The sequence below is a fragment of the Notamacropus eugenii genome, chromosome 5 (assembly GCF_028372415.1).
Source record: "Notamacropus eugenii isolate mMacEug1 chromosome 5, mMacEug1.pri_v2, whole genome shotgun sequence".
Lineage (NCBI taxonomy): Eukaryota > Metazoa > Chordata > Mammalia > Diprotodontia > Macropodidae > Notamacropus > Notamacropus eugenii.
This window is the reverse complement of record NC_092876.1, coordinates 83,696,070-83,720,975: the sequence shown is the minus strand read 5'-3', so window position 1 is coordinate 83,720,975 and position 24,906 is coordinate 83,696,070. Positions and strand designations below refer to the sequence as shown.

At 36.4% G+C, this 24,906-nt stretch overlaps 1 protein-coding gene across 2 annotated transcripts in view; it reads left to right on the top strand.

Annotated features, from left to right (window-relative positions):
* The window catches only part of AGO3 (argonaute RISC catalytic component 3), an 84,362-nt gene that overhangs the window by 18,043 nt on the left and 41,413 nt on the right, over positions 1–24,906 (top strand). For both annotated transcript variants that reach the window (XM_072610053.1, XM_072610052.1), the window contains exons 3-5: positions 11,067–11,187; positions 16,061–16,269; positions 20,605–20,741. In XM_072610053.1, coding sequence (XP_072466154.1) covers positions 11,067–11,187; positions 16,061–16,269; positions 20,605–20,741 — 467 coding nt within the window. The remainder of the gene's footprint in view (positions 1–11,066; positions 11,188–16,060; positions 16,270–20,604; positions 20,742–24,906) is intronic.

The following is a 24,906-nucleotide window of genomic DNA, read 5'->3' as shown; positions in this document are numbered from 1 at the left end:
GAGTAGTTCGTGAGATAGAAGGAACTACCAGAGGATAGTGTCAAGAAAACTCAGAGAGGAGAAAACATCCTAGAAGAGAAAGTGGTTAGCAGTGTCAGATGCAGAGGCCAAGAAGAGTGAAGGACTGAAAAGACTTATCAGAATTGACTAAGAGAGATTATGATCATTTTGAAGAAAGTTGAATGATGAGGTAATTTGAGTGGTACAAAGTAACTTGATGATCCAGTTGTATTCCAGTTCCATGTTATAGAAAATAATAATAGTTCACATTGACATAGCACCTCATACTTGAAAAAAAATTAGAAATAGATTTTATTTAATTTTTCGGCTAACCAAAATCTACCTTCTCTCTGTACCCACCTGTCTCCCCCTACACATCTTATACTTTTAAACCTCTTTGCATATTTTGTCATTTTATCTCCCCAAAAAACCTCAGGAGAATTGAAAGCTTATAAAATGATATATAAAAATAAGCTGTTAGGTAGTGTAAGAATTGTCTTCATTGATGAGGAAGTGAAAGCTTAGATGGATTGTAACCTAGAATCATAAAATTCTAGAGCTGGAAAGTATTTTAGAGTCAACTCTAGTCAAATCTCTTCATTTTGCAAATGAGGAAACTGAGGTCCAGAAAAATTGATTTGCCTGGGGTCACTCAACTATGAATGGTACATAGAAGATTCAAACTTAAATCTTTTGGTGTCAAAATCAGGACTTTTCACTATATTAATAAGAGCTAATATAAATAGAACATCAATATAAGTAGATTTACCCCAATTTGACGTCAGCAAGAATTGAGCTTTTTCATGCCCACCATTTTTGAATGCTAACAGAGATTCCTGCCCTGAAGCAATTTATAGCCTGGTTGGAAAAGTAATCCACAATACACTAAACTATTAAATAATGAAAATATAAAATAGTTAACATGAACTGCTACTAAGGTGCCTAAAAACTTGGATCATTCAAAAAAATTTGAATGCATATTCTTTGCTGTTCAATCAGATTCAACAAACATTAAGTGCTACTATCTTTTAACATTCTGTGTTAGTGTTAAGGATTGTTAAGGGCTTCCCTGAACTTGTCCTTTTGAGTTGCCATATTTTCTAGAAACACTGGATTCACTGGGGATACAAAAGACAAAAATGAAATCATTCCTGATTTTGAGGAGCTTGCATCCTAATGGGAAGGTACAACATGTACTAAATACATAGCTAACTAAATACAGGGTAATTTGAGCTGAGTAAAAATATTATGGGTGGAAGGAGGGGGAGTCATGGAGTTGGAATTGGGGGAGATTTCATGATAAAAGCTTAAGTATGATTAGACAGTAATTGTAAATGAAAAAGATCTGTGACTTTTAGTGTTTTTTTAATTCCTTTTTGAGCCCTTATCACCTTTCACCTCGATTACTGCCAATAGCCTCCTAATTGACCTCCCTGCACTCAAATCTTTCCCCACTCCAATTAAAAAAAAAATGTCATCTTTAGAAGATTAGCTTTCAGATATAGGGAGGTGATAGTTGCGCTGTAATTGAGTATTGTTTCCAGTTTTGGGTGCAACGATATAAGACGAAAATTAATAAACTAGAGTGTCCAGAGAAGGACAACTGGAATGGTATAAAGCACCTTGAATTGGTGGTAAATGAAGATCAGTTGAAAGAACTGAGTAAATTTATGATGGAAGAGAAAAGACTAGGGAATCATGATACATATAAGTATTTGAAGGACTGATATGTGGAGGAAGAATTATATTTGTTTTGCTTGGACCAAGAGGCAAATTTGAATTTGATGTCAATAGAATTGGCTTCCGTGAGAAGTAGTGGGTTCCCCCTACGTGGAAGTCTTGAAGCCAAGGCTGGGTGCCTACTTGACAGCTATGTCATAAGAGTGATTCCTTTGGGGTATCAGTTGGACTAGGCTGCTAAGGTGTCCTTCTAAAGTTTATGATGCTGACCTGAGCCTTGCAAGAAGATGAGGATTCTGAGAGGTAGAGGTGAGAAGGAAATGCTTGCCAGACAAGGGAAACAAATGCTTAGGGGTGAAAAATGCCTTTATGTTGTCTAACTTGAAGTTTATTGGTGATTTATTTTTTATATCTGAAAATGGATAAGTAAACTACAAGATAGTATGTATGTGAACCCAAAATGGATTCCATTACAGATATTTGAGAAGGAGAATGTTACATTAAAAATAGTATTCTAGGAAGATGTATCAGTTAATTGACAATAGGGTAGAGTCTGTGTGCAGGGTTAATTGACTCTTGAAGTAGACCAGACTTGAGGTGATGAGGAACTGGATTAGAGGGAGTGGTGGCAGTCGGAGTAGAAGAAAGGAATATTCTAGTTCACTAGATGTTTAAAAACAAACATGTAAACTATGAAACCACAAGCCAGTCTGTGTGTATGTTTTAAAGTGTGTGTGTGTTTTAATATTGGTTTTGTTTGTATTTTTAAAAATTTGTGTGGTTGATTTACTATAAAAATGCTAAATGTAGATGAAATTAATCCTTGGGGTATGAATTGGATTAGATGGTTTATGACTTCTTTTCCAGTGTCATTTTTCTTATTCTTTTTTTTTAAATTTTATTTTATTATTATTTTTTAATGTTTTATAATCACTGCCATAAAATTAAGATTTTATCCCCCCCACACCTATCCCGTACTACCCCCCTTCCTCCCCACAACAGCATACAATTCTGTACAGGTTCTACATATACTTTCCTATTGTGTACATTTTCACTATAGTCATGCTATGTAGTCGAACTAATATAAATGGAAGAAATCATATAACAAATCAAAACATGATACACAAAAACACACACACACACACAAACATGATCTGGTACATTCTGTGAATGACTTCCATATTTCTTTCTCTGAGTGTGGAAGGCATTTTGCCTTAGGAAACCACCATTGGGATTTTTTTTTTTAATAAGTTCTTACATTATTACGAAATTCCAAGTCTACCAGAAAAAACTCTCACACACCGTGGTTGTTGCTGTGCACAAAGTTCTCCTGGTTCTGCTCCTTTCACTCGGCATCAGATCATATAAGTCCTTCCAGGCATCTCTGAAGCATTTTTCTTATTCTTAATACCTTGTTCCATTGTCTCAAATTTTATATCTTGAAATTTGATTATCTTCTCATTTGTTTCACCATTTTATTGTTATTCAAGTAGGAAAAAGGATCTCTGATTTTGTTAATTTTATTTTTTATTTTCAGTTTCAGATTCTCCCCTTCCCTCTCTCCATCCTCTTCCCTACCTGTTGAGATGGCAAGAAATATAATACTTGTTATACATATGAAATCATGCAAAACATTTCCACATTAGCTATGTTGTAGGAAGGAAAAGCAAGAAAAAAATGTAAAAAAAAAAATGTGCACTCAGAGTTCATCAGTTCCCTTTCTAGAGGTTCATAGCATTTTTCATCATAAGTCCTTCAGAATTGTCGTGGATCATTGATCAAAGTAGCTAAGTTTCTTACAGTTGATTATTGTTAAATATTGCTGTTGCATGAGTTCATATAAATCCGGATTTCTCTGAAACCATCCCATTTGTCATTTCTTACAGCAAAGTAGTGTTCCATCACAATCATTAAGCACTACTTGTTTAGCCATTCCCCAATTGATGGGTACTCCCTCAGTTTCCAATTCTTTTCCACCACAAAAAGAGCCGCTACAAGTATTTAGGTACATATTTGTCCTTCTCCCTTTTCTTTAATCTCTTTGGCATACAGACCTTATGGTGGTATTACTGGGTCAAAGGGTATGCACAGTTTTGTAGCCCTTTCAGCATAGTTCCAAATTGTTCTCCATATGGTTGGATCAGTTCACAACTCCACGAAGTACATTAATGTCCCTATTTTTCCACATGCCCTCCCTCATTTTTCTTTTCTGTCATGTTAACCAATCTGATAGATGTGAGGTGGTGGTAGTTCAGAGTTGTTTTAATTGACATTTCTGTATTAGTGATTTAGAGCAATTTTTATGTGGCTATTAATAACTGATTTCTTCTTCTGAAAACTCTCCTTTCATATCCTTTGATCAGTTGGGTAATGGTTCTATTTTTAGAAATTTGACTCACTTCCCTAAGTATTTGAGAAATGAGGCCTTTATCAGGAAACTTACTATAAGTTTTTCCCCCATTTTCTTGCTTTCTTTTTAATTTTGGCTGCATTGGTTTTTGTTTGTGCAAACCACTTTAATTTAGTGTGATCAGGATTCCATTTTACCTCCCTTGACTCTAACTCTTGTTTAGTCATGGACTCTTTCTTCACTCATCCATAGATGACAGATAATTAGGATCTATAATTTTGATAAATATTTCCAAATGGATTAGTGAGGGAGTACTTTGCGATATATAATTTAAGGACGTCAGCATAGAATATGGGGATGGCACCTAGGATAACTGTGTAGTAAAGGAAATATTCATGACATTTTGGAACAAAATAGTGCTAATTAAACTTGATTTCAAAAATATTATGAATTTTCCACATGTTGAAAAATATTTTTAAAAATATGATGTCACATCAGATGTTTTGAAAGGAAATATTTATTGTCATCTGAATTCTCATCAAACCCTATTCATAACATAGAATAGAATCTGAGAAGCGCTACTTTCAGTGATTTCCAGATGGAAACAAATTTGGTTCCATTCTTTTTGTTTTATAACACTTTTCACCTTAAGGCAGCAACTATTTTGGTTTTTTTATTCATACTGCCTTTCCTGTTGTAATAGTCACTTAATAATTGTTTGTTGAATTAAACCTAATTTAAATTCAGAGACTTTTTGTGTCTCTGGAACCACTACTGGTATTCTAATATCAGTTTTATGCTTTATAAATAATTTTAATTGCAGTAGACTTGATTGAGTTGTCAAGATCAGTGGAATTTAATTCTAAGTTTTTGGTATCTTTTCATATTCTTCATATTCTATTCCAGAGAGAAGTGTTTGTTTTCAGTTTCCATACTATGACTGCTTGAATGGACGAACTAAACCTCTTGGTCAATTTACGAAATTTGTGGTTTGATGAGGGGAAAATACAATGAACTTTCATAGCTGCTAATCTAGAAAAGTAAGAGGGAGGTAGGATTCATTTCTAATTTGCATTTAATTTTAACCAGACAACTGTGAATAAACTCTCAAAGGCAGCGTATGATTAGATTTTAATTTGCAGAGGTCAGGTCCGGTCCTATCCAATGTTAATGGAAAGGTTTGTTAATTTCTGAGAAAGCTTATGAGTGACTTACTTAAAAGTGACTAATATTCTGAAATACTCCAAAATCAGCATGTATTAGGCTCATCAGGTCCATATGCAGTTCACACAAATATTTGCCAGAACTATATTAAATGGAGTAGTAGGATGATAGATTCTAATGAATTTCCATTTCACTCAGAAGGAATTTTATTGGTTCTTAGCATGTCGCTAAATGCCTTTGACTCTATCTCATGAGTACACTGGAAGGATTTATTCTTCAGATGTAAGAGTCTGCTATCTTTATATCCCTTTTAAAAAAAATTATTTATTTTTAGTTTTCAACATTAACTTCCATAAGATTTTGCGTTCCAGATTTTTTCTCCATCTCTCCCTTCTTTGCCCCGTATAATCTGATATAGGCTCTAACTATACATTCATATTGAAACTATTTTCACTTTAGTCATGTTGTAAAGAAGAATTAGAACCAACAGGAGAAACCATGAGCAAGACGAAACAAACAAAAAAGAAAAAAAAGAGCAAATAATATGCTTCAGTCTGCATTCAGACTCCATAGTTTTGTTTTGTTTTTTCTGGACGTGGACAACGTTTTCCATTATGAGTCCTTTGGAGTTGTCTTGGATCCTTGTGTGGTTAAGAAGCGATAAGTCTGTCAGTCGCTGCACATTGTGATTGTTACTGTGTACACTGTTATAGTTCTGTTCACGTCACTCAGCATCAGTTCATTCATGTCTTTCCAGGTTTTTCTGAAGTCTGCCTGCTCATCATTTCTTATAGCACAATAGTATTCCATTACATTCATGTAACATAACTTGTTCAGCCATTGCACATCAATTGGGGAATGACTGAACAAGTTGAGGTATATGAATGTAATGGAACACTTATGCTACAGGAAATGTCTCTTTTCTTTTATTTTTTTTCTATACAATGATTTTGATTGGAACTTGTGAATGTTTTTATTACACTGGTATATTATGCTATAAATGCTTATTTTTAAAAAATTAGGTGGATTATAATAAAAAGAAACCTTTTATGGACTGACCAAGATTAGAAGTATTTTAACTTTTCTGAGTTCCATGCTGGTTTTTTATTTTGCCAATTTATATGCATTGATAACTTATTTTCCTTTTTCCTTCTGTGATTATGCCTGCAAGTTTCTCTGGAATAGAAGTTATTCTAATTCTAGAAGGACTATATGTTCTACCATGTATTTTATTTTATATTGTGTTAAATAGTATTTACTTTCAAGTGCTTATGTATGTACTAATGTATTATGGTATTTACAAACAGCTGAGTTCTGCTACCTGGCCCTATTCCATCAAGAGTAACTAAGGATGTTAAATGCTATATCAGCAATACTATACTAATCCATACCTAGATGGGACCATTTAAGAATGCCTGCCACTTCCCACTGCTTTATTGATGTTTACATAATGAAGCCCTTGAGAAAGCTACATAGAACTGTATACAGTTTTTAAGTTCTTTGTTTAAGGAATTTCTTTTTTCTTGTACTAAGGCCACCTGTGAAGCAGTGTGGCATTCTACTTCTTGCCAACTAAAAGGCATGGAAAGCTTATATTCATTTTAAATGAATTATTATGAAATAAGAGAAGACTATTAGATATTTGGTTGAGATTTCAGTCTGTATTTAAGCTACTCTAGTCCCCAAAAAGAGTAAAAGTACCCTACCAGATACAATACAGAAATTGTTTAAAATCTAAGCGTCTGATTGCAGCATGGCTAAAACTTCACATTCTTCTATAGAACAACTGAACTGCCCAATCTGCAGAATATGAGGTTATTTTTTTATGAATTATGTGATTGTCATTGTGGATTTCTGGATGGATATTACACAGAAGCTAGCAGGTTGTCAGGATTTCCTTTTCTACTTCAGTGCTACCACTGGTGTGGCACCCAGAGCTGTGTCTTCTTTGACCTTTAACTCTTTCTCTTTCTCTAGTCACTACTGTTCACTCTTAGTTCAGGGCTGCTTTCTTCTGCTTCAGTCTCTTGATTCTTTCATATTTCTGCTTCAGAAATCTCAGCAACTCACTTTTGAGCCTATAGCAGCTGCTATACCCCACAGCAAGCTGGCTATGACCATGCCAAGACTGCTAAGGCTAAATTCACTAGCACATATTTAACTGGTAGGACAAAGTGAAAATGACATCCTTTTTGAATACTTTTGAAGATGTGCCATTGACCTGTATCATCAGCTTGCCAAGTGTCGGCCTTTTTGTCCATAGCTTCTGTAAAATATGGGATAGCATTCTTTTTGTTTCAGAGATATTGTGAAGACTGAGATATTAAGTGATAAAATATTTAAGTGCAATAATGGACTAAGCTTAAGAAAAAGAAACGTGTCTTTCCGTATAAAGGTGTTTTTTAATAGATATACCAATTCTACTCCAATCATTAAGGAATATTAGTGGCTGTAATAAGGTAGTTGTTCCAATGCAGGTATAAAAAGCTTTTGTTTGATGTGATTAGGAGGAAACACCTAGGAAGACACACACTGTCTGTGAGAAACTTACTTTTAGGTGTTGCACTCAGTGTTAAGCTCTGTTGGGGAAACTGTAGCAAACAAAATATATCAACCAATAAATATTGTTGTTGTTCATTATTTTACTTGGTGAGAAAACTTGAGAATAGCAGTTGAATGCCTCACAGAGTTTAAAATGATTTTGGAGTAATATCTAAATGCATCTTAATTGAAAGGAAGAATGATTCTTTTTAGGACTGAACTAAAATTTGGAATGATTACATGTGGACCTTTACATATAAAATTAGATACCTTTCCTAACTTTTGGCCATCTTGGCAAGTCATAACATTTTAGAACTGAATATATAGGACCCTGGAGACTGCTTCCTTATTTTTCTTAACTTTTTCCTTCTTTTTAAGCTCAATTTGAGTTTTTTTTCTTTTGTATAGACCTGTGATCTGAGTCCCTTCTTAAATAGAGGTTCTGGGAGGAGTCATTCCATCTGAGACAGGGATCCCAGGGACCGAAGGGTACTGCTTTGGTGGGTGTTTCAGGACTGAAGTAATCTTCCAGGATAAAGAGATTTCTGGGAAATATGGAGACGTCCTCAGGAGTGTAGCCAACTGGAAATGAAGAGAATTATGTAGTGGCAAATTTGGAGGAGGACCTTAATTATTTAATCCAACTCTTACCTGATCAGGAATCCCTAGTTCGGTATCTCCAGGTAGTTAGTCATCTATCTCCTTTTCCCTTAAAGACCTATTCTGAGAGAGCATAATGCCTCCTGAGAAAACCTATTTTACCTTGGGACAGCTCAAACTGTTAGGAGATTTTTCTTGAGTAAGGACTAAAAGTAGCTAGCTGGGCCCAGGGAATAGAGATCAGTCCGAATTCTGTAATTCTGGGTTAGTTATTAAGTACCTGGTGTGTGCCAGGCATTGTGCTAAGCACTGGGGATACAAAAAAAGAGACAAAAACACAATTCCCTGCACTCAAGGAGCTCACATTCTAATGGGGGAGACAACTTGCAAATAGATATGTGTAAACAAGATAGAAACAGGATATACTGGAGATTATCAGCAGAGGGAAGGCACTGAAACTAAAGGGAATGAAGGAAAGGTTTTTGTAAAAGGTGGAATTTTTTTTGGAGCTAGAAGGAAACCATGGAATCCATGAAGACCAGCCAGCAAGCTATTTGTAATAGTTCAGATGTGAGATGATGAAGGCCTACATCAGGGTGGTGACAGTGTCAGACAACAGAAAGGGGTATATGTGGGAGATATTATGAAGCAGAAGACTGCTGATTGGAAATGAGGTAGGAGGTAGTAAGGGACTGAGAGTAAAGAATGACACCTAAGTTGCAGGCCTGGGAATGGTGGTATCCTGGACAGTGATAGGAAAGTTTAGAAGGGGGCTAGGTTTGGAAAAAATACGTTCAGTTTGGGACATGTTGAGTTTAAGATTTTCGAAGGACATTCAGTTCAGGATATCCAGTAGGAGGTGGGAGACTGGGGATCATTAGAAAGGTTAGGGCTGAACAAATAAATCTGACAGTCTTCTAACAGAGAGATAATAGTTGAATCCATAGGAGTTGAGATCACCAAGTAAAAATAGTATAGAAGAAGGCCCAGGAGTGAGCCTTGGGGAACAGTTATTTAAGTCTGTATTTCTGTAAAAATGTTTTGTGGTTGTGTTCATACAATTCTTGTATATGTCTTAGCAAATGGACTCTTAGATATGTAATATTCCATTTGGTCAGTCAGTCAACAAGCATATATTAAGTATTTACCATGTGCCAGGCACTTTACTAAGTGTCGAGAATGTGAAGAAAAACAAAAACACAATTCCTGCTTTCAAGGGACTCACATTTTAATGGGAGACAACTTGAAAAATAACTAAGTACATACAAGATGGATACAATGTAAATGGAAGGAAATTTCAGAGGGAAGATGCTAGCAATGAAGGGATGGGGGTGGGGGAGTGGAACAAGCAAGAAGGGGGAATTTAAACTGAGTCTTGAAGGAACCAAGAAAGCCAGGAGTTTAAGGTGAGGAAGGAAAGCACTCTAGGCATGGGGGTAGCCAGTACAAAAGCAGAGTTGGGAGATGGTATGTGATGTTGAAGGAATAGCAAATAAGTCAATCTAACTGGATCATGTATGGTGTGTGTGGAGAGGAATAAAACTTGAGTCCTGAGTAATGGGGAAATTGTGTGATTAGCAGGCCTGGATCTAGCTGATATTCTGTTAGTTTAGGTTCAGTGTTAGAGTGAAATGAGTTACATATTCATTTAACAAACAGATTTACTTAGCTATTAGCTATAATATAGGTAAGGTCTTCGGCAGTAATACTGTGCCACTTACCTTGGGTAGAAATGTCTCATCTCTGTTCCTTTGCATAGGCTGTCCCCCATGTTTGCAATTTATTCTTTCCTTATCTCCTCCTCATAGAATCCCTTTCATCCTTCAGAGCTTAGCTTATCACTTCCTGGAAGCCTATCCTGATTTCATCAGTCGTTAGTGTTGTTCCTTCCCCTTCCCCAAATTAGTTTGTATTTATGTTTTGTATTTAATTCTTTATGTCCATTTTTCCATCCTAATAAAATACAAACTTTTTGAAGTCAGGCAATATTTTGTTTTTGTCTTTGTATCTCCATTGTCCAGTTCCAAGCTTGATCCATAGCAGTCAGTCACTAAATGCTTGTTACATGTTGTATAAGTGAAAATATAAAGAAATTTCGATGTAGGAATTAGGGTTTTTTATTGGTTAAAGAGATAAGGAATGGTTAGAGGCTTGAAGAGAATGGAAAAGGTTTGAAGAACAGCTTTATGAATGGGATTGGGATTCAGAAATAAATAAAAAGATCATCAGGCAGCAATGTGGGCTTACTGTACATTTAACTTCAGGTTTATTGGATTTCCATGTAATTATATATGCAAATCTTCTTTATATGCAAGGCTGTTTCATTACCTTTCCTATTACACTTGATTCTTTTTGAATAACTGTTGTATTCCAGTTATGAGGCCTATTCCACTGTCTCGATTTTAACTGATATCTAGCTCTATAATTTTAGATTTTTTTTCTACCTTTTCCCTCATTTCAGTTGGCAGCTTTCTTGATCAAATTATCCAGCCAAGCACATTCTTCACTGTCTTCTCAGAATATCCAGTCCTTGCCAGGAGCATATTATTTTGGTAATCATTTTCCAGAAAACCAAATGTCTTTCTGAATTTTGACAGGTTCTTAAAATCTTATAAAAAATTGATTCAGCTAAATAGGTGATACTAAAATTCTTAAAATTTGTGATTTATTATATTTTTTTCCTCTCAACCTCACATAGAGGTTCATGTTAATGTTGTTTTTTCTTCTTTAGGGAAGTGGTTGATTCAATGGTTCAGCATTTTAAGGTAACGATATTCGGAGACCGGAGACCCGTTTATGATGGGAAAAGAAGCCTTTATACAGCCAATCCACTTCCTGTAGCAACTACTGGGGTAAGAAATTCATAGTTTTTGTAGTTTTTATTAACATATATGTGCTGTTACTAAGGTACTGCCCCCCTCCAAAAAAAAACAGAACCAGAAAACCACTACACACTATGACCATATAAGAGAAAAAAAAAAAAGGAGAATGAATTGGGGGGGGAGGAAGTTAAGAACTTTGATGGTAATCAAGGATGTGGCTGAAAAGTTGATAGTTTATGTGTTTAAATTATTTTAAATGTAATTTGTTACATTTCATCTCTTGGCTTCAGGCATTTTCTCCAGCAGTCTTCCCCTCCTAAAACTCTCTCCCTTCTCGTCTCTGCCTCCTTGCTTCCTTTAAGTCTCATATGCAGTCCTACTTACTACGGAAAGCCTTTCCCAGTCCCTATTAATTCTAGTGCCTTTCCTCTGTTGATTACTTCCTATTTATCTTGTTTACAGTTTACTGTATGTAGTTCTTAAATTTTGTCTCCTCCATTAGATTGTGGGGTCTTTGAAGTCAGGGACTGTCTCTTGCTTTTTTTTCTATATCCCTTATGCTTAGTACAGAATTTGGCACATAGTAGATTCTTAAATAAATGCTCATTGATTTACTGTTATCAAACAAGTTTAGTTGGCTGTTCTAATGCTTATTATTAAGGTTTTAATGTCATTTAAATTAAAAATCTGTGTTTATGCCTTTGAAAGAGTCTTACATTACTTTCATTTAAAATGCTTTAGTATTGTCCATTTGAATAAATGTACATTTTAAAAGTTTTATTTATATCTTTAATAGCACCTCATTTCCTATTATGTCCTTGCCTTCGTCTCCCCGAAAGCTATCTACTCTTAACAAAGAATAAAAAAAGAGAAAAATTCAGTTCAGTCGAACAAGTCAGCACATCAACTCTGTCCAGCGTTATATGTAGCATGCTTTTTAAAAATTTATTTATTTATTTTTAGTTTTCAGAATGCATTTACACAAGATTTTGAGTTCCAGTTTTCTCCCCATTTCTCCCCTCCTTCACCCCAAAACACTGTCCATTCTGACTGCCCCTTCCCCCAATCTGCCCTCCTTTCTATCACACTTCTCCCTTCCCTTATCCCCATCTTCTCTCTTTTCTTGTCGAGCAAGATATCCTATTACCTGTATTTCTTATTTGCCAGCTGCATGCAAAAGCAGTTCTCAACATTCATTCCTTAAACTTTGAGTTCCAACTTCTTTCCCTTCCTCCCTCCTCATCCATCCCAACTGAGAAGACAAGCAATTCAGTATAGGCTATGTATGTGTAGTTTTGCTAAAGACTTCCATAATTGTCATGTTGTGAAAGACTAACTATATTTCCTCCATCCTATCCTGCGCCCTATTTATTCTATTCTCTCTTTAGACCTTGTCCCTCCCCTAAAGTGTTTCCTTCTAATTACTCCTTCCTCCCATTTGCCCTCCCTTCTATTATCCCCCCCACCCCACTTATTCCCTTCTCCCCTACTTTCCTGTAGTGTAAGTTAGATTTTCATACCAAATTGAGTGTGCATGTTATTCCCTCCTTAAGCCAAATGTAAGAAGAGTAAGCTTCATTTTTTCCCTCTCACCTACCCCCTTTTCCCCTCCATTGAATAAGTGTTTTCTTGCCTCTTTTGTGAGAGATAATTTGCCCCATTCCATTTCTCCCTTTTTCCTCCCAATATATTCCTCTCTTCTTAATTTTGTTTTTTTAGACACCATCCCTTCCTATTCAGCTCACCCTGTGCCCTCTGTCTATATATATATGTGTGTATAATCCCTCTAACTACCCATTACTAAGAAAAGTTTCAAGAGTTACAAATATTATTTTTCCATGTAGGAATGTAAACAGTTCATCTTTAGTAAGTCCCTTATGATTTCTCTTTCCTGTTTATCTTTTCATGTTTCTCTTGATTCTTGTGATTGAAAATCAGATTTTCTATCAGCTCTGGTCTTTTCATCAAGAATGTTTGAAAGTCCTCTATTTTGTTGAATGACCATTTTTTTCCCTGAAGTATTATACTCAGTTTTGCTGGGTTTTAATCCTAGTTCCTTTGACTCTGGAATATCGTATTTCAAGCCCTTCAATCTCTTAATGTAGAAGTTGCTAGATCTTGTGTCATCTTGATTGTATTTTCACAGTACTCAGATTGTTTCTTTCTGGCTACTTGCAATATTTTCTCCTTGACCTGGGAACTTTGGAATTTGGCTACAGTATTCCTAAGAGTTTTCCTTTTGGGATCTCTTTCAGGAGGTGATCAGTGGATTCTTTCAATATTTATTTTACTCTCTGGTTCTAGAATATCTGGGCAGTTTCCCTTGATAATTTCATGAAAGGTGATGTCTAGGCTCTTTTTTGATCATGGCTTTCAGGTAGTTCCATAATTTTAAAATTGTCTCTCCTGGATCTATTTTCCAGGTCAGTTGTTTTTCCAATGAGATATTTCACATTGTCTTCAATTTTTTTCATTCTTTTGGTTTTGTTTTGTAATTTCTTGGTTTCACATAAAGTCTTTAGCTTCCATCTGCTCCATTCTAATTTTTAAGGAACTATTTTCTTCAGTGAGCTTTTGAACTTCCTTTTCCATTGGCTAATTCTACTTTTTAAAACATCCTCCTCATTGGCTTTTTGGGCCTCTTTTGCCATTTGAGTTAGTGTGTTTTTAAAGGTATTATTTTCTTTAGCATTTTTTGGGGGTCTCCTTTAGCAAGCTGTGGATGTGCTTTTCATGATTTTCTTGTATCACTGTCATTTCTCTTCCCAATTTTTCCTCCACCTCTTTTACTTGATTTTCAAAATCCTTTTTAAGCTCTTCCATGGCCTGAGATCACTGCATATTTATTTTGGTGGTTTTGGATGCAGAAGCCTTGACTTCTGTGTCTTCCTCTGATGCATTGTTCTTCCTTATCTGAAAGGATGGAATAAAATACCTGTTCACCAAGAAAGTAACCTTCTAGAGTCTTATTTTTTTTTCCCCTTTTTTGGGCATTTTCCCAGCCAATGACTTGACTTTTGAGACCTTTGTCAAGAGGAGGGTATACTCTGGGAACCTGTAAGTTCTCAGTTCCTCCAAGGTGGCACAACCAAGGGAGAGGAGTTTATTCCTCTCCTGGCCTGTACTCTAGTCTGGGAGCTTTTCTACCCAGGATCTGCAAGTAGAATTCCCTCTCCAGAGCCTCCACCAGCTCCACCAGGCCAGTGCTCCTCCTCACCCCAGGGCTGCCGCTCAGGGCTGAGACCCAGATCAGCAGATTGATTCCCCCAGGGGCTTTAGGCCAAGGGCTCCACAAATGGAGGCTGATGACGCCTGGGGCCAGGGTTGGGGCAGGAGGACCCTGCTTCCTTCTCACCCAGGTGAAAGAGCTTTCTCACTGACCTTTGAAGCCGTCTCTGGCATTTATGAGTTGAGGATTTGGGAACTGCAGCCGCTGCTGAAGCCTGCTCAGGTCCTGTCCCGAGCTCTGTGTGATAGACCTTTCCTGTCAGCCTTTGGGGCTGCCTTGGGCTGGAAATCTCTTTCACTCTGTCGTTTTGTGGCTTCTGCTGCTCTAGAATTTTTTTTAGAGTCATTTTTTTTTTTACAAGTATTTTATGGGCTGTGGGGTGAGGGTTCTTACAGGTCATCCTTCTATTCCACCATCTTGGCTCCACCCCGCTATATGTAGCATTCTTGATTCATGGCCCTTCACCCTCTGCATAGAAGGAAGGGAAGTCTATCGTTATACCTGTTCAGTGAAAGCTTATTGATAATTATGCAGTGCTAAGTTTAAATTTTGTTTTCAGTTTGTATTGTATTGTTTTTCTGGTTCTATTGACATTACTTTTGTATCAATTCATATGACTGTGTATTGTGTGATTGCTCTGTATTAATTTTCATTGTTTCTCACAGCACAGAAATATTCCATTACATTTTATGTAACAGTTTCTTTAATCATTCCCCAACTGATGGCATCTACTTTTTCTTCCAGTTCTTTGTATTACCAAAAAAATGATACTATACATATTTTGATTTATTGGATCTTTCATTTTGCCATCGCCTCTTTGAACTGTGGACCTCCAGTGGGATCTCTGTGTCATAGCATATGTTTAGCATAATTTCAAATTGCTTTCTAGAATGTTTGGACCAATTCATGGATCCGCCAGCAATGCATCAGCATATTTGCTTCTATCATTTATTATTCCCTTCCTTTTTCATCTTTGCCAGTTTTCTGAATGTGAGGTGAAACATCAAAAGTTGTGTATTTTACAACTCTTTTTGCAAAAAGATTTGCATTTTTCTTATTAATGATTTGGAAATGTTGTTTGTGAGGAATTCTTTTGTCCTTCGTATTTACATTAATTTCCTCTGTATCTTGGATAGCTAACCCTTAGGTAGTTGATGCAAATAGTTTTACCCATTTAACTTATTCCCTTCTTATCTTTATTACTTTAATTTTCTTGCTTAAAAACTTTTCAATTTTAATATATGCATTTTTCAAAGCTCTTGTTGTGCACTTTTACTTTTTTTTTTAAACTACTCAGTATTTTAGGGCATTTGTGATTTCATCTATTATATGAACTCCTATCTCTGCTTGAAGTCTTAGTGGTTTCTCTGACTAAAAAAAAAAATAATAATAATCAATCCTTCTGTCAGCATTCTACTGATGAAGTTACCTGAGTATAGCCTGGCTAGTCCTCCCACCAAAAACTTTTTTTAAAGTCTGGGCCCATATTTGAAGCCTCTTTTTGTTTTGGGGCAGGGCAGGGTTTATGTTCTCCCAACATAGTCTTTGTAGGCTAGTGTCAGCCTCGTGCCATGATGATGTATTGGACCTTAGTGGAAAACTTGTAATTAAAGATCAGAGAATATGTTGTATATCTTGTTAGATTTTGATTTGGTTCTTTTTCCCTCCCTACAGGTGGATTTGGATGTTACGTTGCCTGGAGAAGGTGGAAAAGATCGTCCTTTCAAGGTGTCAATAAAATTTGTGTCTCGGGTGAGCTGGCATCTGCTGCATGAAGTTCTGACAGGACGGGCTTTACCTGAGCCTATAGAACTAGACAAACCAATCAGCACTAACCCTGTTCATGCTGTCGATGTGGTGCTACGACATCTACCTTCCATGAAGTGGGTTCTCTTATTTTATTTTTCTTTTTTTAAATGAGGGGTGATTTGTGCAGATTTTTCTTTAAAAAGTCCTCATTAGTTTTCCTGTGTTAATCAGGCATAATATATGTGATCATCTGAAGTACAGATGTATTTTCCTTCAGGATTTGAAATCATATAGCTCATTGTATCAATATCCATCATTTTTGTGTAATGATAGCTACGTGTGGTAAAATAGACATTGTGTTAAAGTAGACACTCATCCTTTCACTTAGCTAATTAATTTTTACAGTAGTTTTTATGACTTAATAATATGTTCCATGTTATCTCATTTAATCCTCACAAAAACTCTATCCATTAGATTTCAAAAGTGTTATTCCCCTTTTTCAGATGAAATAGGCTTAAAAGTTTTGACTTGCCTTAGGTCACACAGTAATTGGCAAAACTAGGATTAGAACTTAGGTCTTCTGATTCCAGACTTGTTATTCTTTGCACTACACTGCAATACTGTTATTCCTATATTTAGAACACCTTATATTTTAAAATCTATTTGTCTGGCTCCTCAACTAATCAGTAAGCATTTGTTAAACTTCTGCTATTTGCCAGGTACTGTGCTAAGCACTAGGTTACAAATATACAAAATGGAACTTCTCTCAAGATACTTGTATTATAGTAGGTGGGGGGGGATAAAATCTCAATTGTATGGCAGTGATTGTTAAACATTAAAAAATAAAAAAATAAAAAGATACTTGTATTATAATGGAAAGATATCAAGTATTTATATACGTATATGTAGAATAAATGTAAAGAAGATAAATACCAGATAGGAAGGGACAGGCAGCAGCATTTGGAAGACAGGGATCTGAAAAGGCTTCATGGAGGAGATGGTGCTGGAGCTGCCCCTTGAGGTAGAGATGAGGAAGGAGTGCTTTCCAGGTATGGTGGATGGTCAGTACAAAGGCATAGAGACTGTGAGAATAGGGACTAGAAAGAAGGCAAGATGGAATGAATCACACCATGTGGGAGAGGTAGTGGTATATTGGACACATACATTGGATTATATTATAAAGGGCTTTTAAAGCTAAAAAAGTCCTACTTATACCCTGCGTGACCTGAATTCTTGCACTGATTTCTTCCCTCTTAATCTTGTCTTTGGTCAAAGGATATAAACATATCCTTTGGCATGTCAGGTCAGAATGCTGTAACAGGATTGTTAGAGCCCCTGAGCCTGGGCTGGCCAGGTCTGAGTACTGTTTTATTATGGTCAGAACTAGGCTACTCTCTGGCCCTCAAGGGCTCCCTGACTATCCATAGGCTTTCTTAAGGGAGCCCTCTATTTTTTTTTTCAAATTTATTTACTTGTTTTCAATTTTCAACAATCACTTCCATAAGTTTTAAATTTTCTCCCCCTCCCTTCCTCTTCTCTCTCCAAGATGGCATGCGATCTTATATGGACTCTACACATACATTCTTATTAAACACATTTTCACATTATTCATGATGTATAGACAGATGGGAGAAAGCATGAATAAAACTAAACAAAACCAAACATAACAAAAGAGAAAATAGTCTGGTACCTCAGAGTTGTTTTGATTTGCATGTCTCTAACCAATAGTTACTTAGAGCATTATTTTTCATATGACTATAGATAGCTTTAATTTTTTCCTCTGAAAACTGCCTGTTCATATCCTTTGACCATTAGTTAATTGGGGAATGACTTGTATTCTTGTAAATTTGACTCAATTCTCTATATTTTTTAGAAATGAGGCCTTTATCACAGACACTAGTTGTAAAAATTCTTTCCCAGTTTTCTACATCCCTCCTAATCTTGGTTGGGTTGGCATTGTTTGTGCAAAAACTTTTAAATTTAATATAATTAAAATTATCCAGTTTGCATTTCATAGTGTTCTCTATCTCTTGTTTGGTCATAAATTTCTCCATTCTCTATAAATCTTACAAATAAACTATTCTGTGGGGAGCCCTCTATTCTTGCTGCCTCAGAAAACAGAGCCTTGCTGGTTGTAATTGTCCATTCTGGTCACACTGCACTGTCACTGGCAGACTCATTCCTGTTACCCTTGAGCTTCTGATTGAACTCTTGTACAACTCTGTGGTAGAAGAAGTCACTTAGTATAATTTGTCATTGAATTTCTTGATCATTATTCTGTCTGGTATACACTTTAGGGTCTTGCTGGAGTAGGCATGTGTATGCTAGGCAGTCTTCCTCCCATTCAGGCAACTGTATTGGCAGGAAGGATGATGATCTTATCTTATCCTTCATCCTTCTCAACCTATCTTCTATTTCATTTGATGTTGTTGACTACTCTTTCCCCTGGGTTTTTGTGACAACTCTCTCCTTGTTCTCCTGTGTCTCTGTGCATTTTTATTCTCCTTTGCTGACTTATCCATATCATGCTCCCTAACTGTGAGTGTTCTCCAGGGCTCCATTCTAGGCCCTCTTCTCCCTCTACTGATTCTTGGTTACTTTATCAGTTCCTTTGGTTTGAACTATTATCTCTATGTTGGTGACTTCTAGATCCATATATTCAGCCCCACTCTCTCACCTAAACTATACTCTCCCATCCCCAATTGAATTAAATATTTCATATTAGGTATCTTGGTGGCATTTCAAAGTCAACTTGTCCAAAACTGAACTCATTATCTTCTCCCAAAACCTAATCCTCTTCAAAATTTCCCTATTTCTGATGATGGTACTACATCCTTCTATTACAACTTCACCCCATATATCTATTTAGTTGCTGTCTCTTGCCATTTTTGTCTCCATATATCCAACCCCTTTCTACACTTACATAACTACCACCTTAGTTCATCACCTCTTAGATTATTGCAAGAGCCTTCTAATTGGTCTCCTTGTTTCAAATCTCTCTTTTTCTCAGTTCATCTTATATGTTACTATCAGGCAAATTTACACAAACAAAGGTTTGACCATATAACTTGCCTACTCAGTTAAGTCTAGTGGTCTTCTATTCCCTCTAAGATAAAATATAAATTCTTCTGTTTAGTTTTTGAAACCTCTTATAACATGGCTTTGTAAGACCTGTATTTGCAGTCATTACTTTACATTCTCTGTTTAGTCTAACTGGACTTCTCTCCATTATTCAATCATGACACTCCACATCCCATCATCATGCCTTTGCTCTGCCCATCTCACATACCTAGAATACCTTCTTCCTCATGGAATCCCTCTCTTCCTTTAAGATGGATCTAAAGAACTATCTTTTGTATGAAGCTTTTCAGCTTTTCCTGATTTCCATCCCCTCAATTGGTATTGCCCGTCTCTCAAATTACCTTGTATTTAATTATTTTGTGTATATTTGTATTAACTTTATATTTGTTGTCTATGTGTGTATATATATTTTGTGTGTGTGTGTGTGTGTGTGTGTGTGTCTCCACTACAATGTAAGCTTCTTGTGAGAAGGGATGATTTCCTTCTTTAAGTACCATTACGTTAATTGAAAAGTGAGAGAGGAGAACATGAGAACCCTCAGATTGGAGCTTTGGGGAACAGAGTTAAGAAAATCACAGAATCTCAGAAGGAAAAGAGTATTCAAGAGAGAAGGTGGTCATCTGGATCAGAAGCAGCATGGCGGTCAAGAAGAATAAGAATGGGAATACAGTCTTTTTTTTTTTTTAAACCACATTTGGGATTTCATTCCCAAGTGAGGAAACTCTAATCATTGCAAGTCACCATCTCCTCTGCAGTTTACAATCTTAGGCTCTTGCCTGGGGCACTGAGAGATTAAGTAATTTGCCAAGGGAAACACTTCCAGTTTGTGTCATGGCTAGGACCTGAAACCAGGTTTCCCAACTCCAGATCTGCCCCTGTAGTCACTTTGCCTAGCTTCCTTCCTCTACATTAGACTCTGAATTAGTGATATGTTAGTTGGGAATGACTTGAGTTTTTATCATGCTACCACCTCATATTTAGCTCTTCTATAGAGGAATATCTTCATTGCTTTGTTTATAGTGACTTTTTACACCTCAACAGTTGTATAACACAGATAGCCTTTTCTTAGCCTTATGGAACTCTTGAATTTTTAACCCATGTGACTTCTTGGAATGTACAAATAAAACACTCATTCTACTAAACAAGTTTTTAAAATAGGGACAACACTAATGTATGATGAATGTTTATAATGCAGTTAGGTCCTTTTTCTTTTCCCTGGTACCTAGCCCAATGTTCATTTTATTTTCATATATTTGGCATTTCTGTTCTTTTGGTAATATAATTTTATATGTTACAACTAAATTTTCTAATGTGTTCAAAGGGTTGTTTAAAAATTGACCTAGAAGACCAATTGAACACAGAAAATTATTTTTTTTTTCTTTTTGTAGGTATACCCCTGTGGGCCGTTCCTTTTTTTCTGCTCCTGAAGGATATGATCACCCTCTGGGAGGAGGCAGGGAAGTATGGTTTGGATTCCATCAGTCTGTTCGACCTGCCATGTGGAAAATGATGCTTAATATTGATGGTAAGAAACCTGATTCTACATTGCATTATTGCTGTTACTTTTGTGTAATATGCATCTCTGATACTAAAAATGCACATCTGAATTTTTGGATGATAAGACTTTGGCAGGCCAGGGTAAAGAACCTTCTAAAACTTTATTAAAGCAGTGGCATTTCAAAAAAAAGCCTTTAAAAAAAAGCTTTACCTGGAATATACAGATTCATCCCATTTAAGTATTGAACATGAAGTTTGCAAATGAGAAATATTAAATCCTAACTTTGTGACCTGGACAGAATTTTCTGTATGACTCATTTTTGTCCTTTTAACTCTAATAAGCAGCAGTTCTTGCTTATTTCTTCTGTCTACTTAACCTGCATAATAGCTCTCACAATTTGTATTTTAAAGCAACAAACTGGAAACAGTCATGATGACCAAAGGTGTTATGGCTGCTTCTGCTTTTTAATATAGTGCTATTTTCAACCACAAATGTTTATTCTTCTTTCGAATCCTAATGTACTCTCTCATTCATCTAAATCTGTTGTCAAGAGAATATTTCTGTTTTAATTATTGAACTTAGGAATAGTTTTGGATATTTTGAGAATGTTTTCAAAGGTTAGGAAAAAAACAACACAAAATTGAAGTCAGTGTCTAGTTTTGATTAGGGTTTAAAGAGAAAAGGACCCAAATGTGTGTATCCTTAACTTGTCACTTTGAATCTTTATATCTAGTGTATTGCCAAGTTTTGCAATAACCACTCTGTTCTGCACTCACCTTTCAAATTGATTTTCCTAAAACTGAGGTCTGGCCAAAGTGTCTCCTCCCCCTCCCCAACCCTCACCTACTTAATAAACCCCAGTGGCTCCTTGTCACCTCCAGGATCAAATATAAAATCTTCTGTTTGGCATTGAAAGTTCTTTATCATCTGCACCCTCTCCCCACCTTTCCTGTCTTCTCACATCTTACTCCTCCCCTTCCCCCAAACTCTATAAGCCCAGTAACAATGGCTTCTTTGCTGTTTCTTGCACAAGATATTCCATCTCCCCATTGGGTGCATTTTCACTGATTGTTCCCCATGTCAGGAATTCTCTTCCTTTTCATATTTGCATTCTGGCTTCCTTCAAGTCCCAACTAAAATTCCACCTTTTACAGGAGATTTTTCTCAATCACCTTTCATTCTAGTGGCTTTCCTCTGGGATTATGTGTATGTGTTACGTATATGTGTTCTTTCAATACATATGTATACATATGTATATACAGAGTATATATGTGTGTGTATGACACGTTGTTTGTCCTTTGTTTTTGAAGAGGACCAATGATATCACAGTTGATATCTTGTACATAAATTGTATTTAAATGAGTAGAGTCGCACAAAGTCATCAGCCCCACTCTCTTCCTAAATCATTGAAGGACAAAAATCAAGAAAACTGGTGATGATCCAGGATGCAGTGGATGACCTTGATGACTCTGTGATGTCTGACCAAGCTTTTACGTATTCTGTAGCCCCTGCTTCAGTCGCTTTCATGGCTGTTGGAACAAATTGTTCTCATCTGCCCATTCCATTAGGAGGAGGTCTTCACATGCTTGGGGTAGATATCTCCCTAACTCACCAGTAGGTTTGAGGCCTACTGGTTACTCTTAATCTGGGTTTAGCCTGCTTGCCAAGATATGGTTTATGGGGGTGTGGCTGCTTCTAACTACAGCTTCTTGAAGCTACAGGTGAGAGTTAGGTGAATCAGGTAGAGGATGAAAAGCCCATACCAGAGGTGCTAATCTTCCTGAACTCCATATACCCTGTCACACATATAAATTGTACATATACATATATAAATGTATCTGTATACACATCTCCATCCCACCTTCTACAGGAAGTTTTCCCAAATCCCCTTTAATACATACACATGTATTCTAGTTCTAGAGGGAAGGCCCTAGAATTAAAAGGATTGGGAGAGCCTTCTTTAGAAGGTGGGATAGAGATAGAGATATAATCACAAAATTTCACTTGATATATCTTGTATGCACGTTGTCTCCCCATTAGGTGGTTAGATCCCTCACGGCAGGGACTATCTTTTAACTTTCTTTGTATTCTCAGTGCTTAGCACAGTGCCTAGCACATAGTAGATAATTAATAAATGCTTATAGACAGACTGTTATTAATTAATGGAGAAGTGTTAAACATGAAGGGATTCACCAAGAAGCAGTTTTAGGATGAATGTTTAATATTTTTGTAATTAAATTATTTTAAGGAATATTCTGTGGTTAAATTCAGCTTTTCTAAATACTAAAAGATTAAACTGATGAGGATTAACTAGAGAAAGTTTTCATTTTGCTTTTGGTAAATGGAAAAGAATGAGAGAAAAATAATCCAAATTCTGTGAGAGTTCTGAACTGTCACTTAAGACCTAGGAGTCACATAAATGACAGTCCAATCCACTGCTGTAACCAAAAAAGCCAACAAAATGCAGAACACTGGAAGGAAGAGTATGGGATTTAGCAGAATGGTAGCAATATTTGTGACTGGAATGCTGCCCATAGTTTCACTTGATAAACCTTGAGACAAACATCTTAAGGCTGGAGATGGTTATTGATAGCTAGAGGACAAATTAATAATTAGGACTTAAAGAATCACAGTGTTTGAGCTAAAAAAAGACATTATAGATCTAGTTGGGGAATGTAAGAAGACCAGAAAGGTGGAGTGGAGGGCCCAGGGTTATGAAGAGCTTTGAACACCAAGTAGAGGATCCTGGCAGTGATTGGGAGCCACTGAAGTTTATTGAATTAGGGAGGTAACATAGTCAAACTTTAAAAAGTTAGGAGTCAAGCACCAGCATTGTGAGCTGGCATATCTGGGATTATTGGTGATGTCCTGAACAGTAATAGGAAAGTTAGGAAGAGAGGAAGGGTTTCAGGGGAAATGAGTTCAGTTTTGGGCATGTTGAGTTTAAGATATCCATAGGACATCCACTTTGAGATGTCCAGTGGGCAATTGGAGTTGTGATCCTGGAGGTCAGAAAGGTGTAGGACTGGATATGTAGAACTGAGAATCATTAGTCTACAGATAATTGAATACATGGGACTGATGAGATCACCAAGTAAAATTGTATAAAGAAAGAAGAGGGTCCAAGACATATAGCCCTGTGGGACCTCTGCAGTTAGCAAGCATGACCTGGATAAAGATGTAGGCAAGGGGACTGAGAAGGAGAAGGTCAGATGGGTAAGAAAGAGAATCCAGAGAGAGTTGTGTCATGAGAACCTAGAGAGGAGAGTATCAGAGAAAAGAGGGTGATGCACAGTTTCAGAGGCTGCAGAGAAATCCAGAAGAATGAGAACTGAGAAAAGGCCATTAGGTTTGGCAATTAAGAGATCATTAGAATTATCCAAGAATCACAATATTTGCTGCATGTTTCTTTGACAAGATCTCCTTTCCAATATATATAAGAAATAGATGTAAATTTGTAAGAAGTGCCATCCCAAGATCTAAGAATGTGAACAGCTAGTTTTCAAGGAAGAAATCCAAACTATCAGTAAACACGTGAAAACAAATGCTCCAAATCACTAATACAGAAATACATGTTTCTCTGATTCTCAGCAACTCTGTGGTTGTAGTTCACGCCAATAAAACTGACAAATGTGAAAACAGAAATGAAAATCGACAACTATTAAAGGAGCTATGAGAAATCAGACACATGAATGCACTATTGATTGAGCTGTGAACGAGTCCAGTCATTCTGGAAAAGTTTGGAACTGTATCCATATCACACTAAACTGTGCATAGTCTTTGACATTTACTTTCTTCTCTCCCTTCTTTCTCTCTCTCTGAGTATGTGTGTACACGTACACACACACACACACACACACACACACACACACACACGTACATGTATATATAGAAAGAGAAAGCACCAGAATGTAATAGAATACTATTTTGCCCTAAAAAAAATGAAGACAAGGATAATTTCTTTTTTTTTTTATTTTTTTTTATTTTGTAATGTTTAACAATCACTGCCATACAATTGCGATTTTATCCCTCCCCACCTACTCCCCACTACCCCCCTCCCTCCCCACGACTGCATACAATTCTGTATAGATTCTACATATAGACAAGGATAATTTCAGAGAAGCCTAGGAAGACTTGTATGAAAAGATGCAGAAGACTTGTGTGAAAAGATGCAGAATTGTAGACAGATTTG